General features: G+C 41.0%; 2 protein-coding genes across 6 annotated transcripts in view; both read right to left on the bottom strand.

Annotated features, from left to right (window-relative positions):
- Positions 1-10,060, bottom strand: part of LOC110508787 (enhancer of polycomb homolog 1) — a 41,459-nt gene extending 31,399 nt beyond the window's left edge. Inside the window, exons 1-2 of one of the 2 annotated variants that reach the window (XM_021589611.3) lie at positions 9,627-10,060; positions 8,799-8,891 (exon numbers count right to left, since the gene is read on the bottom strand). Coding sequence is in view for 1 of the 2 variants with exons in the window: in XM_021589610.3 (XP_021445285.2) it covers positions 6,820-6,972 (153 nt within the window). In the remaining variant the exon portion in view is untranslated. Of the gene's footprint in view, positions 1-6,819; positions 7,322-8,798; positions 8,892-9,626 lie in introns of those variants that run through there. The other variant, XM_021589610.3, reaches the window with a different exon arrangement.
- Positions 10,061-13,011: 2,951 nt separating this feature from the next.
- The window catches only part of LOC110508785 (integrin beta-1), a 37,470-nt gene continuing 35,663 nt past the window's right edge, over positions 13,012-14,818 (bottom strand). For all 4 annotated transcript variants that reach the window (XM_021589607.3, XM_036966288.2, XM_090224842.1 and 1 more), the window contains one exon: positions 13,012-14,595. In XM_021589607.3, the coding sequence (XP_021445282.3) occupies positions 14,530-14,595 (66 nt within the window). In that variant the 3' untranslated portion in view covers positions 13,012-14,529. The remainder of the gene's footprint in view (positions 14,596-14,818) is intronic.

Raw genomic sequence — 14,818 nt, 5'->3', positions numbered from 1 at the left:
ACCTCAATAAGCCTGACTAACAGGTGTCTGTATATAGCCTTGCTACTCTTTTTTCAAATGTATTTTTTCTGTTATTTTAGTTCTTTACTTACCTACACACACCTTTTCCCCCCCGCACCATTGGTTAGAGGCCGTAAGTAAGCATTTCACCGGTTGTATTTGGCGCACGTGACAAATAAACTTTGATTTACTTGCTACGGGCGTCACTGCTATTAGCTTCACGACTGACATTTGGACCAGCGATGTCAGCCCCATGAGCATGCTGAGTCTGACAGCACAGTGGGTCTACTAGGATTTTGTACTGGGGAAAGCCGTATTGCATGCTCAAGAATGTTGGACAAAATTGTAAAAATGGAAACAGTGACAGTGCGCACCGAGGAAGAGGCCACAGACAGCTGAAACTTCACTGCTTGACGAAATCCTGGTTGAGACTGAACAACGAAACAGCACAGCAAGTAAGTGAAAGAAATAGGTTTTACTGGTAATGGGGACATATGTAAATCCTAACAAAATAACTTTTTGGTCAGTCAGTGTGTGTGTCCACTATTTAACTGTAGGAGAATGCTTAAAAAGGCTGCAATTTTTTTTCTTATAAAATCTGTTTTTTGGGCAAGGAAAATATCAGCTTGGACAGTATCCAGATTGCCATAACGGGATATGCGGTAATACGGGCACTGACCACAACGGCTGCTGTTTTCAAACCCCACTGATGCTCTGTAATCTGAAGGTTAGCAATGCTAACAAATCCCATAGAGAATGCTAATTAAATGCTAACTAGTGCGTTGGGCTGGAGGCGAAATAAACACCTATTTAGACAAGGTGCTGGCTAGTGGAGTATAATACTACTCTAGAAGCTCAGATGCAATAATTGAGCTCCTAGAGTGTGGTTCTCCTTTTCTTTAACTAGTGCATTGGGAACATTTTGTACAGTTTCTGGCCTAAACTATACAAGTAACAAAATAAATTATACTCACAGTTTGCTGTACGCACACAACAAATATTAACCAGCAATGCTCTTGATCCAGGAGAGGATTCTCTGCTGTTACCAAGCAAATGCTCGATTTTGGTAGAAGCTTACCACTTAGTTACTAAATTAGCCTACCAAATGCACAACTTCTGAGCATTTAGTACATTTTAGAGAGTTGATAGTGAAGGTATCTAGCTGGTAAACATTTAGTTGTGAATTCCATACTGTAATTAGATCACCTGGCGCATGATGCACAACAGTGAATGACTCACATGGTCCCGGTCTCTCGTCGTTGTGTGCTTGTAAACAAAAACCACGTGACTGTGGACTACCGTAAAATTCATAATGTGACAGGTGAAATGAAGAAAGCAATGAACTGCAGGTACTTAAAAAGTAGTTACAAATATTAAAATAACTTCAGAAATAGTTTCAACGGTATTGAAAAAGCTTTATCAAAATACCCCGGTAAACCGCCCAAGCCTACTCATTATACATTACACCCCATCCCCAAAAATTGGACTATAAGCTGTGCCTTCCTGTGTTATACTTATGATAAAATGTTTATTATATTCTTTAATTTAAGTACGTATTCTTATCGTTTGTGGTTGCATTGTCGAGAAGGAACCTGCAAGTAAGCATTTTGTTGGACAATGTATACGACCAATAAAACTTGAAAACGCTGCTGCATCCTCGAGTTGCATGTTCTTTTAAGATGAATTACCATCATCTGAATAGGATTTCTGTCATCCTGAGGAAAAGTGCCGGGGGGGGTACTCGTCTGACAGTAGTAAAACTAACGGGCCTCTGGCTCTCAGACCTGGGCATTGTGCCATTGGCAGCCTGTCAAGATAGCAGAAGCACAGCGTGGTCCCAGATTTGTACATATAATCTCTCCGGAGTGTGTGATTACGGTTTCACTGTGCCGCTCGCCACAGCTCTACTCTGGGGTCCCTAGCAAGCTTCAACTAGGGCCCAAGCCTCTGGTCAAAAGTAGTGCACTATAAGGAATAGAGTGCCATTTGGGATGAAGCCATAGTTAGTCCCCTCCAGGATTCCACGATTGATCAACAATTCCCTGCATAAACACTAAGTACACCTACTCTTTCCATGAGACTGACCAGGTCTGATCCCTTATTAATTCCACTTAAAAAAATCTGTGTAGTTGAAGGGGAGGAGACCAGTTTTTAACCCTTGAGACAATAGACATGGATTGTGTCTTTTCAATGATGGTGAAAGTCACATGTAAGTGTCAAGTGTAGACAACCAGAGGGTGAATGGGCAAGACAAAAGATTTAAGTGCCTTTGAACGGTGTATGGAAGTAGGTGACAGGCACACCGGTTTGTGTCAAGAACTGCAACGCTGCTGGGTTTTCACACTCAACAGTTTCTAGTGTGTATCAAGAATGGTCCACCACCCAAAGGACATCCAGCTAACATGACAACTGTGGGAAGCATTGGAGTCAACATGGGCCAGCATCGCTGTGGAACGCTTTCGACAGCTAGTAGATGCCATGCCCTGACGAATTTAAGCTGTTTTGAGGGGGGAAAAGGGGCAGGGTGCAACTCAATATTAGGAAGGTGTTCCTAATGTTTGGTATACTCAGTGTAGAGTGGTGAGGTGGTGTTTACCGTGTCCAGAAGAGACTTCATCATTAATTTTCTGTATTCAGGGTTCACTCAAACATCATTTAAAGCTTTGTTTTACTGACAGTTGTAGCTGATTTTGGGATTGTATATCAATTCACACTCAAATAAGCATTCTGATTCATTTGTTTCAGTCTCTGAATTGTTTAATCAAACTTTGCTGCTGGCTCCTGATAGCAGGGCATAAAAAGTACAGTCCAGCCAGCCAGCCAGCCAGCCAGCGTAATGTTGTATTTGTTGATTAAAATCAGACTTTATTAATATAATGAGTAATCCAGGAATGTCACGGGGTTAATTGACACAGAGCATGACTACAATGAATGGCTAAATTACTTCTGGACACAAAGTGTACAGCAGAGCTCCTACTCCTCACGAGGGCTTGCAAATTTGACCAATCACCACAGTATTTCCTCTTAAAACAACCAAATCATCATAATAATAATACCAATAACCTTCAACATTCCATGACAATCACAGCCCTAGTTGTATATGCCAAATAAAGTGAGCTTCTCTCTAGGCTTGGGCAGTATACGGGTATAAAGAAAAAGCCACAGGACGGTTTTTCAATACCGTCAAAACTTGGTCTTTCAATAACTTTTACAATTTGTAGCTACTTAAGTTAAATACCTGCAGTCAACTTGTGCAATACGTTAGCATTCATTTCACCCGTCACATTATGACGCTTACTGTGGTTCCCCAGAACAGGTGAGCCAATCATATGTTTGTAATTAGCACAACAGGAGAAAGCGAGCTGGTGAGTCTGTAAGTGTTCTTTATCTATCAGCGAGTGTCTGTTATGCGGCTCACATGAGGTGATGAAGTCACACCTGTATGCAATTCACTACTAAATGTTTGCCATCAGATATCTTAGGACTTTCTGCCAGAAGTCAAAGAGCTCTGGATGAGTTCTGTACAGTTGCCATTTTTTCCCCTGTGCTTCCTAGAGTTTTTTTTATCCCCTTCTGTTCTTCTCCCATCTGCTCCGTGTACACATGATGCTCTTCCTTCAGAAATGCATGCGTCACAACTTTGTTTATTTGCACAATTTCCCTTGTAAAATGTCCACTCACTGAAAATAACATTCGGTAGCTACTAGCTATGCTTATATAACTTTATGAGCATGATTTAGCTGTCTACTCCTGCATTTTTGTGACCCTTGTGTGCCATGCCGGTAATACCATAAATCCCGGGATGAGAGAAGGACGGGACGATATGAAAATCTAGATTCCGCCCAAACCTACTTCTCTCTAGTTGCAAAGGGTTGGCGGTAGCGTAGGTGAAGAGGAACAGAACCCTTCCCATACAAAGCAACGAACACCATCTCTGCTGCCCAACCCAGAATATTAGTAATCCTACATGGACAGAGTCACCTGCAGGTTTGCCTTGGCTACAGCACACACAGAGGCTAAATCGATGCCTTAAGTCCACACTACAGAAACCTTTGGCTACATCCCGATTCTCCACCCTTCTACCAAAGACTGCAATTGCGCACACTCAGTCACGATATCTTCCTCCAGCCAATTGGTACTATATTAAATACATGACTGGGAGTGTAGACTAAACTGACTGACCATCCGTCTCTTCCTCCTCCAGACCACAACAGTCTATCTAGAAATAGGCTATCCCTTAAAATGTGTATCGATTGCTGTCAGGTCTGCTCTGGGGGCCCACGGCTGCTCCTCTTGTCCTTCTGCCTACCAGGCAGCTACAGTTCCAGCCGTTGTAAATGTCACTTAACATGGCCTGCCACAGGGGGCAGGGACTGAATGACAGGGCCACGGAGAATCAGAACGTCTAGAGAGTAGAATTCGTAACTTGACTACTGTTAGACTCTGGATGAGTACCAAAAAAAAAAAAAAAAGGGCCCTGGTGAAAAGTAGTGCACTGTATAGGGTGCCATTTGGGATACACACAGAGCATGTCTGGAAAGAAGAACTGGTTATGTAACTCCACTACTGTGAGACTAAGAAGTGGTCTACACAGCTACTTCTATAAATTGTTTCCTGAAACCATCTGGGGACATATATAATGCACGTCTCAGGGTAGGAGTGCTGATCTAGCGGCAGGTCCCTTTCAGTCCAAGTAATCTTATTCATTGTGATCTACAAGAAAAAACTAATCTCAAATCAGCCTTTCTACTCGGAGACTCTTGATAAATACAGCCCCTGTGCTAATCTCACCAAGGCTCAACACCTCTATGAGGGGAAGATGATATGTGGCTGAATCCCAAAGTGAAGCCATTTCCCTATATAGTGTAGTACTTCTGACCAGAGCCCTATGGGCCTTGGTCAAAAGAAGTGCACTACATTGGGAGTAAGTTGCTATTTGTGGCAAAAACCATCTGGCTCTCTCAAAGGATAACAGGTCATAGATAGTCACGCATTTGTGGTGAAACCATTTATCACCTGATTTCAGCTGTATCACAGCAGAGATTTGGGTCAGGTAGGCTAGCCCATCACGCAACACATTACAGGTGAATGCGGTCACAGCAGTGAGAAACTGGTCGACTGCCAACATGTGTGTTCAAGGAAAACTGGCACTCAGACAAAACATATCCCTCCAATTCCCTCTGCATCATGTCTCAGACATTGACCAAGTGACAGTGAGTTCACCCAACAAACACTGGCTGTGTGGACTGACACAGTTAACCGTTATAAAAAGTTGAGCAGCCAGGTTGAAAAATAAGTCTAATGAGCAATCAATTGGAATAAGGCACACGCATAGCGCAAGCTAGAACGTTGATTCCCCCACCCAAAACATCCATTAAAAACTACTTTGTGACATAAGGTGGATACCATGCTTACCTCATTTCCCATGCCAGTCACTGAGAAGCTGTCTGTTGCCAGACAGCTCCCCTTTGACAGGGTGCTCAGAATACTGCATAAATAAACAGACCACTCCGATTGTTATGTGCCTCTATTATGCAACACAGTACATAAGAATGGAGTGGAGGCTTCTTTGTGAAGAGGCCCACTGCTGGGACTCCTGCTGTGAGCCTCAGAGCATTAAGATACATTGTGTCACAGAGGAATGTCAAGAAGACATGTCCTGGCCTAGCCATAAATAACTCAACACATTCAAGTCGAAATGTGCAATTAAAGTAGTCCTCCAGCGATAATAAAACAATAAAAAAAACTTCAGTTGAAGTGCGATATCCCAAGTATAAATACAGTAAAGTACACAAAGGGTGAAACAAAAAGGGTATTTTAGACAACTGGTCTGCAGGGAGTGGGAGCATCTTACCTTAGAGAAAACAACAGTGTAGGTAGGCAATCACTAGAAACAGGTTTCACCTGAAGCATGGCATGTATAAAATATGGAAACAATATATTTTTTTTTTAACTAATAAAACTACAAAGCTGGCTATACAAGTTAGTGCACTGAAATGTAAACACGGACCGGTCCAAGAGACATGACAGCGGATAACCAAAAACAGAGGCTACATGTCATATTGACAGGTACAAACGTCCACATCATAACAAGGCCACGTGCCTAGCCAACACTTGCTGGGGACTTGAATCCTTGAGCGTGAAGCCAAATATGAACCTAGAGGTGCCCAGCAAAATACAAATTGTATATAGCCAACCATATGCTTATTGAAAGTAAAGCAAAACAGTGCAGCCATGAGTGATTGCTCTCATGCATTAGATGGCGCGCTAATTTATAATAATTCAACAGATCAACCCGTGAGTCAATGCATAGGCTATTTGGAGCGCACGCTTATGGTTGAAACTAAAAAGACAGACGATCCACGCAAGGCACACAAAGTTTTCATCCCCCCCCACCCCAGTATCGCCATCATCCCACAGGCACAGTTGGAGGACATATATAATTTCCGATATTTAGCTCCCCCTTGCACCGGTCCTTTGCCATTACGCCAACACAAGGCCCATCCCAAAGACAGACAACAAAATGTCGGATTGACGGGAGTCACGTGATTCCTTTGTACTTTGAAAATCATCTCAAGCGAAAACAACCAGCTAAAACCAGAATATAGTATAATATATAGAACTAATAACTCGTAGTCATTTGTAAAGTGTATTCGTGTATTATTAGCATGGTATCTACATCACTTTTTCGTCGTCTTTTTGAAAATACAATTGGCAGCCATTTTGTGCAAACTTGCGCAGAAAAAAAGAGTAACACCTCTCAAAATATAAAAATACGTTAACGTGTTTCTTCTCAGAATTTCGAACTATAAAACATACCGATTCCTCTTCTTTTTCCATCCCCGTCGGCATCTGCGGCACTGCCCGGTTAATAGATGCATATTCGTGCAGGTCTGGTAAATCCTCACATCGGAAGACGGGTAGTGGCTTGGACGCGTCCAGCGCCCGTGCCCGAAACGACAATTTACTCATTTTTTATAATTCGAGATGCAACATAAATCTATCCGATCTCCTAAAATTCACAACGGTCTCCAGTTGCGCTTTCATGGATGACTCTGTTGTTTTTCAGAAATCTACGGTTCGACTGGTTGAAAGCTATACTTAGGGCGTTGAACGGAGCCGGGAAGGCCCGGATCTTGGTCGCTCTCTTTCGGTCTATTTTTTCAGAGGCTTCGCTGTCTATCGGTGGTTGAGTACGCCATGGCCAACATGGCGGACATTAAAAACTCTTTATAACGCTCCGTTCGCACAGAGCAGCCCAACCCACCGATCATCGAACAGCCATTCCCACACGGTTCCGAGCGCGTGCGCGACGGTGGGGGTGGGGCGAAGCGCCCCCACAGTGCCCCAAAAGTAAACAAGTAAATAAAACAATTTGGAGAACTAGTTAACAATAAGATTCAGGTTACATTTGGGATTGCAATAACAAAGGGGCATTGACACTACAGAATATTTCGCTGCATGTCCCTAATTGATTGCAAACTAAATAGCCTACATTTGCCAATTCATCATCAGTGACTAAATAATTCTGAATTGTCACAGTAACATTATATTTATTTTAACCTTTATTTAACCAGGGAGGCCAGTTGAGAACAAGTTCTCATTTACAACTGCAACCTGGCCAAGATAAAGCAAAGCGACAAAAACAACAAAGTTACACATGGGATAAACAAACTCACAGTCAATAACACAATATAAAAATCTATATACAGTGTGTGCAAATAAGGTAAGAGTGTACCTGGTGTATTATCATGCACATTTTTCTCCTGCTTCTGTTTTATGTGTGATTTGTACATTTAGAGGGGGTTTGCGGTATCTTGCTGATGCAGTGATAACACACCTAGATCCTATATAAAATGTATAATAAAATAAAAACCTTTGAGATGAAGCATGAACACGTTTTTTTTTTAAATAACTATATTATAAATTTAAAATAAACCATCACTAAATAGTGATCATTCACTAAATAGTGACTAAATTACCAGTAAGGTAAAAACTGAAAAGCTTCCAAAAGTATTTTCAAAGTTAAAAAATGCCACCTTCTTGTGATCAATCCTACAACAGTGGCCCTCTCCAACAGAACTGTGTGGGTCCTCTGTGTCCCACAGTAATTTTAATATTTGGAAAAATAAAGGGTTCTGGTACCTTGAATAAGTAAGCCTTTCCAAGCCAGAGGCTCCTGCCCTAGGGACCAATCTCCAGTTTCTTTAATGTAAGCCCAATATTGGACTAAAGGAGCCTAACCTTACTCCAAAGACCTTACATGTTCTGTTTGGCTCTAGAAGCCAAAACAGCCAATACTCCCATCTAACGTGAATCAATTCTTAATAACGGTATCATTCTAGAAACATAAATCCCTCTTTCACATTTCAAAATAACTTCACAAATGCAAAATACATAGTTATTGTACACCGTTTTAACTCAGTTGCAGCCGACAGTATTTTTCAATGACAACACGTTTATGGCGTCCACCTTCCGTTTACACACTGGTCTTTGGAGGCTCAGACAGCTAATTATCCCTAGTCCACTGACTTACGTCTGTTTCCATAAACAAATGCTGTAACATGGAAATATGGCTGTGTGGGAACCCTAACCCTATTAAAAAAAGGTGTGTATCAGGGCCTCCCGAGTGGCGCAGCAGTCTTAAGGCACTGCATCACAGTGCTAGAGGTGTCACTACAGACACTAGTCTGTCACAGGGCCTTAACCCTATAATGCTGAATGGCAAGCAGAGGCATCTGGCGCTAAAGCCCATATTATAAAAAAATATATATAATAAAAACATTATCTGGGCTTACCTATAGTAATGGCAGACATCGGGTCTAGCCAGGATCCAAGAGTTGTAGATTCCACCCCGGGTTATCCATTACAAAAGACAGCATTATTGGGATCTGAATGGGAATAAAAAACACATATGAGTTATAATTTCTTTGAGTGTTGGTAATTATAGGGGTCATCATGTTGGTAGGATGGGACTGGGACAGCGATTCCAATTGCAAAGAGCAACTTAAATCAAAATGTGCCTCAGAGTAGGAGTGCTGATCAAGTGTGCAGTTCCTTTTTAGATCACTGGTAGTTGGCTGGCAGTGTTTAGCTATCAAATGCCTTCCTTGATGGCATTAACGTAAACTAGTTAGCTATAACGTGACATTCAAATTAACGTTAGTGGTTATAAAACGTATTAGCCAATTTACAACGGTATTGCCCAGTTGATACATCAGATTTTAGTATGACACTTTCTGGAAATGACCGTAACGTTAGCTGGCTGACCTTTTTTCCACACAATATAAAAAAACAATTTGTTTTGCATTTCGCACGTCAGAACGAACAACCTTTGAAAGCCAATGACAAGTTACAACACAATCGCAAGCCAAACAATAGAACACAGTTTTACTTAGCTAGACAAAAACAATGACGTCAGCTAACTAGCTAGCTAACAATGAAGCTGTCTCGCGACTGTAACGTTAGCCAACCACCGATGTCACGTCGATCAGCAAGCCAACTTGCCATTCGATTAAATTGTAATAACTGTAACTGTCTAGCTACCCATCTTGCAAACAAACCAATTTTCAATTGACAGTTTCGATCAGTAAATTGATGAAGTCAGAGATATCAGAAAAACGTACCATTACATTTACTCCAGCATGGGTGATAACATTTCTGATGATCATGAGATTGAATCCCCAAATGGCCAGACGGCATAAGTGAAACGTAGCAAACAGTATCGTCAAAAAACCTCAATGGAGTTGTTAGGAAAATACAATTTTTTTTCAACTGATTTTCGTATCGGAAAGCCTCCGCCGAACTAATCCGTTGTTGAAATCAGGAAATTACAAGGTTAATTTTAAAGAAGATTAGCTAGCTATCAAAACTAGCTGGCTAACGAATAGGAGAAGATAACTGTCTTGTTGGGGGTTAACAACTTTGCAACAAAAGACGCATCCTGATTGGCCGGGGGCTAGCACCAATCACCTGTAGAGCGCGCTGTGTTGATGAGCTCAAATCCCAAAAGGAGAACGTTCCATCTGTTGTAGCTACATAGTATAGTGAACACGAGTCCTCTATCTATGTGATTACCTTGGGAATGGACTACCTAACGAACACATAAATAATAGACGCATAGAAAAGCAGTCTTTTTCAATTGCAGTGCTGCCTGCTGGTGCCTGACTTCATTCAGGTTCGGATAGGGAGAGGTCAATCTGTACACTTCTTACCTCTTCACATAAATCAGTGAATATACCTGGGATTTACATTTTATGTGATGGAACTATTTAAAAAAATAATAATTCAACCAGGAAGACCCATTGAGGTCAGACCTCTTTCACAATGTAGACATTTTCCTAACACTTTCAACCAAAACTAATTTAAACTATTGGGCATTCTCCCAACCGACATTGGAGTGCAGGTCCCTCAAACCCATTTAATAGAACGCTGTGCCTCCAACTCCTGTTAGCAATGTTCAGCACCACTGTATCCTGTGGAATGCCCTTGTTCCCCTCCCTGGCTGCAGTGGCAGTGTTGCTGCCACACAACTCAAGCATCCAGTGGTGTAAAAAGTATCCAATTATCACGCTTACCAGAAAATGACTCAAGTGAAAGTCACCCAGTAAAATACTACTTGATTGAAAGCCTAAAAGTATTCTGTTTTAAATATACTAACAGTTGAAGTTGGAAGTCTACATTCACCTTAGCCAAATACATTTAAACTCAGTTTTTCACAATTCCGGACATTGAATCCTAGTAAAAAAAAATCTGTCTTAGGTCAGTTAGGATCACCACTTTATTTTAAGAACGTGAAATGTCAGAATAATAGTAGAGAGAATGATTTATTTCATCACATTCCCAGTGGGTCAGAAGTTTACATACACTCAGTTAGTATTTGGTAGCATTGCCTTTACATTGTTTAACTTGGGTAAAAGATTTTGGTTAGCCTTCCACAAGCTTCCCACAATAAGTTGGGTGAATTTTGTCCAATTCCTTCTGACAGAGCTGGTGTAACTGAGTCAGGTTTGTAAGCCTCCTTGCGCGCACACTTTTTCAGTTCTGCCCACAAATATTCTATATGATTGAGGTCAGGGATTTGTGATGGCCACTCCAATACCTTGGCTTTGTTGTCCTTAAGCCGTTTTGCCACAACTTTGGAAGTATTGTTGGGGTCATTGTCCATTTGGAAGACCTATTTGCAACTAAGCTTTAACTTCCTGACTGATGTCTTGAGATGTTGTTTCAATATATCAAAATAATTTTCCTCCCTCATGATGCCATCTATTTCGAAGTGTACCAGACCCTCCTGCAGCAATGCACCCCCACAACATGATGCTGCCACTCCCGTGCTTCTTGGTTGGGATGGTGTCCTTCGGCTTGCAAACCTGCCCCTTTTTCCTCCTAACATAACGATGGTCATTATGGCCAAACAGTTCTGTTTTTGTTTCATCAGACCAGAGGACATTTCTCCAAAAAGTACGATATTTGTCCCCATGTGCAGTTGCAAACCGTAGTCTGGCTTTTTTTATGGTGGTTTTGGAGCAGTGGCGTCTTCCTTGCTTAGCGGCCTTTCAGGTAATGTCGATATAGGACTCGTTTTACTGTGGATATAGATAGTTTTGTACCTGTTTCCTCCAGCATCTTCACAAGGTCCATTGCTGTTGTTCTGGAATTGATTTGCACTTTTCACACCAAAGTACGTTAATCTCTAGGAGACAGAATGCGTCTTCTTCCTGAGCGGTATGACGGCTGTATGGTTCCCTAGTGTTTATACTTGCATACTGTTGTTTGTACAGATGAACGTGGTACCTTCAGGTGTTTGGAAATTACTCCCAAGGATGAACCAGACTTGTGGAGGTCTACAATTTTTTTTCTGAGGTCTTAGCAGGTTTCTTCTGATTTTCCCATGATGTCAAGCAAAGAGGCACTGAGTTTGAAGGTTGGCCTTGAAATACATCCACAGGTACACCTCCAATTGACTCAAATGATGTCAATTAGCCTATCAGAAGCTTCTAAAGGCATGACATCATTTTCTGGAATTTTCCAAGCTGTTTAAAGGCACAGTCAATTTAGTGTATGTAAACTTCTGACCCACTGGAATTGTGATACAGTGAATTATATGTGAAATAATCTATCTGTAAACAATTGTGGGAAAACTGACTTGTGTCATGCACAAAGTAGATGTCCTAACCGACTTGCCAAAACTATAGTTTGTTAACAAGAAATGTGTGGAGTGGTTGAAAAACAAGTGTTAATGACTCCAACCTAAGTGCTTGTAAACTTCTGTTGCATTATCATACTGAAACATGAGGTGATGGCGGTGGATTAATGGCACAATCTTGTCACAGTATTCTGTGCATTTAAATTGCCATCGATAAAATCCAATTGTGTTCGTTGTCCATAGGTTATGCCTGCCCATACCATAACACCACCACCACCATGGGGCACTCTGTTCACAATGTTGACATCAGCAAACCGCTTGCCCACACAGCGCCATACACGCTGTCTGCCATCTGCCTTCTTGTTTTAAGTGTCTTGTTTCAGTTACAGAAATTTTATTCTGAATGGGCTTCTGAAAGGTACAGTTGAAACCGGGATTCCACCGTGAAGAGCACACTTCTCCAATCTGCCAGTGGCCATCGACGGTGAGGATTGCCCCACTGAAGTCAGTTACGATGTCGAACAGCAGTCAGGTCAAGACCCTTGTGAGGACGACAAGCACGCAGATGAGCTTCCCTGAGACGTTTTCTGACCGTTTGTGCAGAAATTATTTGGTTGTGCAAACGCAGTTTCACCAGCTGCCTGGGTGGCTGGTCTCAGACGATCCCGCAGGTGAAGAAGTTGGATGTGGAGGTCCTGGGCTGGCGTGGTTACACGTGGCCTTTTATTGTTCCCAGCACAAGGTTCACCTGTGTAATGATCGTGCTGTTTAATCAGCTTCTTGATATGCCACACCTGTTAGGTGGATGGATTATCTTGGAAAATGAGAAATGCTCACTAATTTGTGCACATTTCAAAGAAATACACTTTTTGTGAGTATGGAAAATTTCAGGGATCTTTTATTTCAGCTCATGAAACATGGGACCAACACTTTACACATAGCATTAATATTTTAGTTCAGTATAGTTCATAGATCAATAAGAAAGAGTTCCAATCCTCTCTTCCTTTCCCCACTTTGACCACTCCCAGACAATAACAATTTTTGCTTGAGAAATTGCTCTTCGCTAAGAAGCTTTTTATTTGTTTTTGATCATTTTAATTGAAAACAATCACTTAATTGTTACCCAGAAATGATTGGATATTGAGATAAAAACAGCTGCATTGGACCTTTAACTGTAGAAAACATGTGGGTAGCATAAGATGGGCAGTGAGTAGAAAGCTGGATTCCCTGAACATTCCCTGGACATAGTAACCTTGGATACATTCCACTGGATTCTCTCTAACAGTAAGACAAAGCAAGGACACATTAAACAATAATTAGCACACACGCATGCAGCATGTAGCAATGTTAGGGTAATTTGTATTGGAACTTTATTTAATAAATTATTTTAGAAATAAAGTATTGCAAAATGTGAATTTGATGAAATAAAAATACCCTTTAAAAACAAAGAGCATGGCGTGTTCTTACAACTAAGTGGGATGTTTGAACTTTTACAAAGATCTGACTGACGTCATTCCCATAACACTGATGTTTATAACTGAAATGTAATTACAATTATTCAACGGAAGACGAGTTTGATCAAACCATCAAATTAGAAATGGATTAAGGTGAGAATGATTTGACAGCAAAAAAGAAAGCTGGGGATAGTAAAAAAACATTCAGAACCCCATTCAGAATTACATTTCTGTAACTGAAACAAAACACTTAAAACGAGAAGGCAGTGAGTTATGTCATATTTGGCATTGTTATTAATGAGGCGTTTAATAGGGACCTGAGTCTTCTTTAAAACAATTAAATGTAAACCTGAAACCCATAATACCACTACTGTACTTGATGTCATTTCATTTATAAAGATTCACAAATATCGTGACAACCCCCAAAAATGATTAAACTGATTGTTCAGGTTGAAGAAAGTCATTGAAAAGAAACATACCTTTGCTTCCAGACCTTTTCTATCACTAAAATATGGCTTAGACAGAATCCATTGCCTACAAACTGTACACATAACAATTTATTGCTGTCCCAATGGTCAGCTATCGCTACATATCTTGTCCAATATCGACATCCAATTTCACTCTCAAAACAGAAAGAATGGCTCCACAGTTCTTTGAAAGGCACAACCTCACCTTCAATGACCCTACCAATCCAGTGGCAAAAATTCAGTTTTAAAGGATTCTCTCAAGTTCCACAAACAAGTTAAAACCCAAGTTTATACATACTGTACAATTCAAACAATGCATAGAAAAAGCAGTTAGTAAAACATACTGAAATAGTGGCTAAATGCCCTGCTATTATTTGGCAACTAAAAAAACAAAGTGAACATAAAAACACCCCTCCTTCCATATTCTTTTGCATACAGTGTTGTAATGACAGAGGAAGCTCCATCATTTGCCCTCGTATTTTGGATTGAAAACAGTTGTTACGGCACTCTTGTAGATGGGATTCACTCCCTGCAAAAGACAAGTAAAGAGAGAGAGTGAGGCAAATACTATGTCTTTGTCCCAAATGTCCCAATATAGTGCTATACCTTTGACCAGAGCCCATAGGGGAATGAACAGGGTGCCATTTGGAATGTAGCCCAAAAAGAGAATAATCAGGTTGGAGCCACTTCACAAATCACAGTTTGGTTAAAATTAAATCGATCCAGAGCAGCCGCTCCATGGTTTGGACAAA

This window comes from Oncorhynchus mykiss, chromosome 28, assembly GCF_057628025.1.
Source record: "Oncorhynchus mykiss isolate SJ-2025 chromosome 28, ASM5762802v1, whole genome shotgun sequence".
In the NCBI taxonomy this organism is placed as follows: domain Eukaryota; kingdom Metazoa; phylum Chordata; class Actinopteri; order Salmoniformes; family Salmonidae; genus Oncorhynchus; species Oncorhynchus mykiss.
Note: the sequence above shows the minus strand (reverse complement) of the source record. Positions and strands in the feature narration are given on the sequence as shown.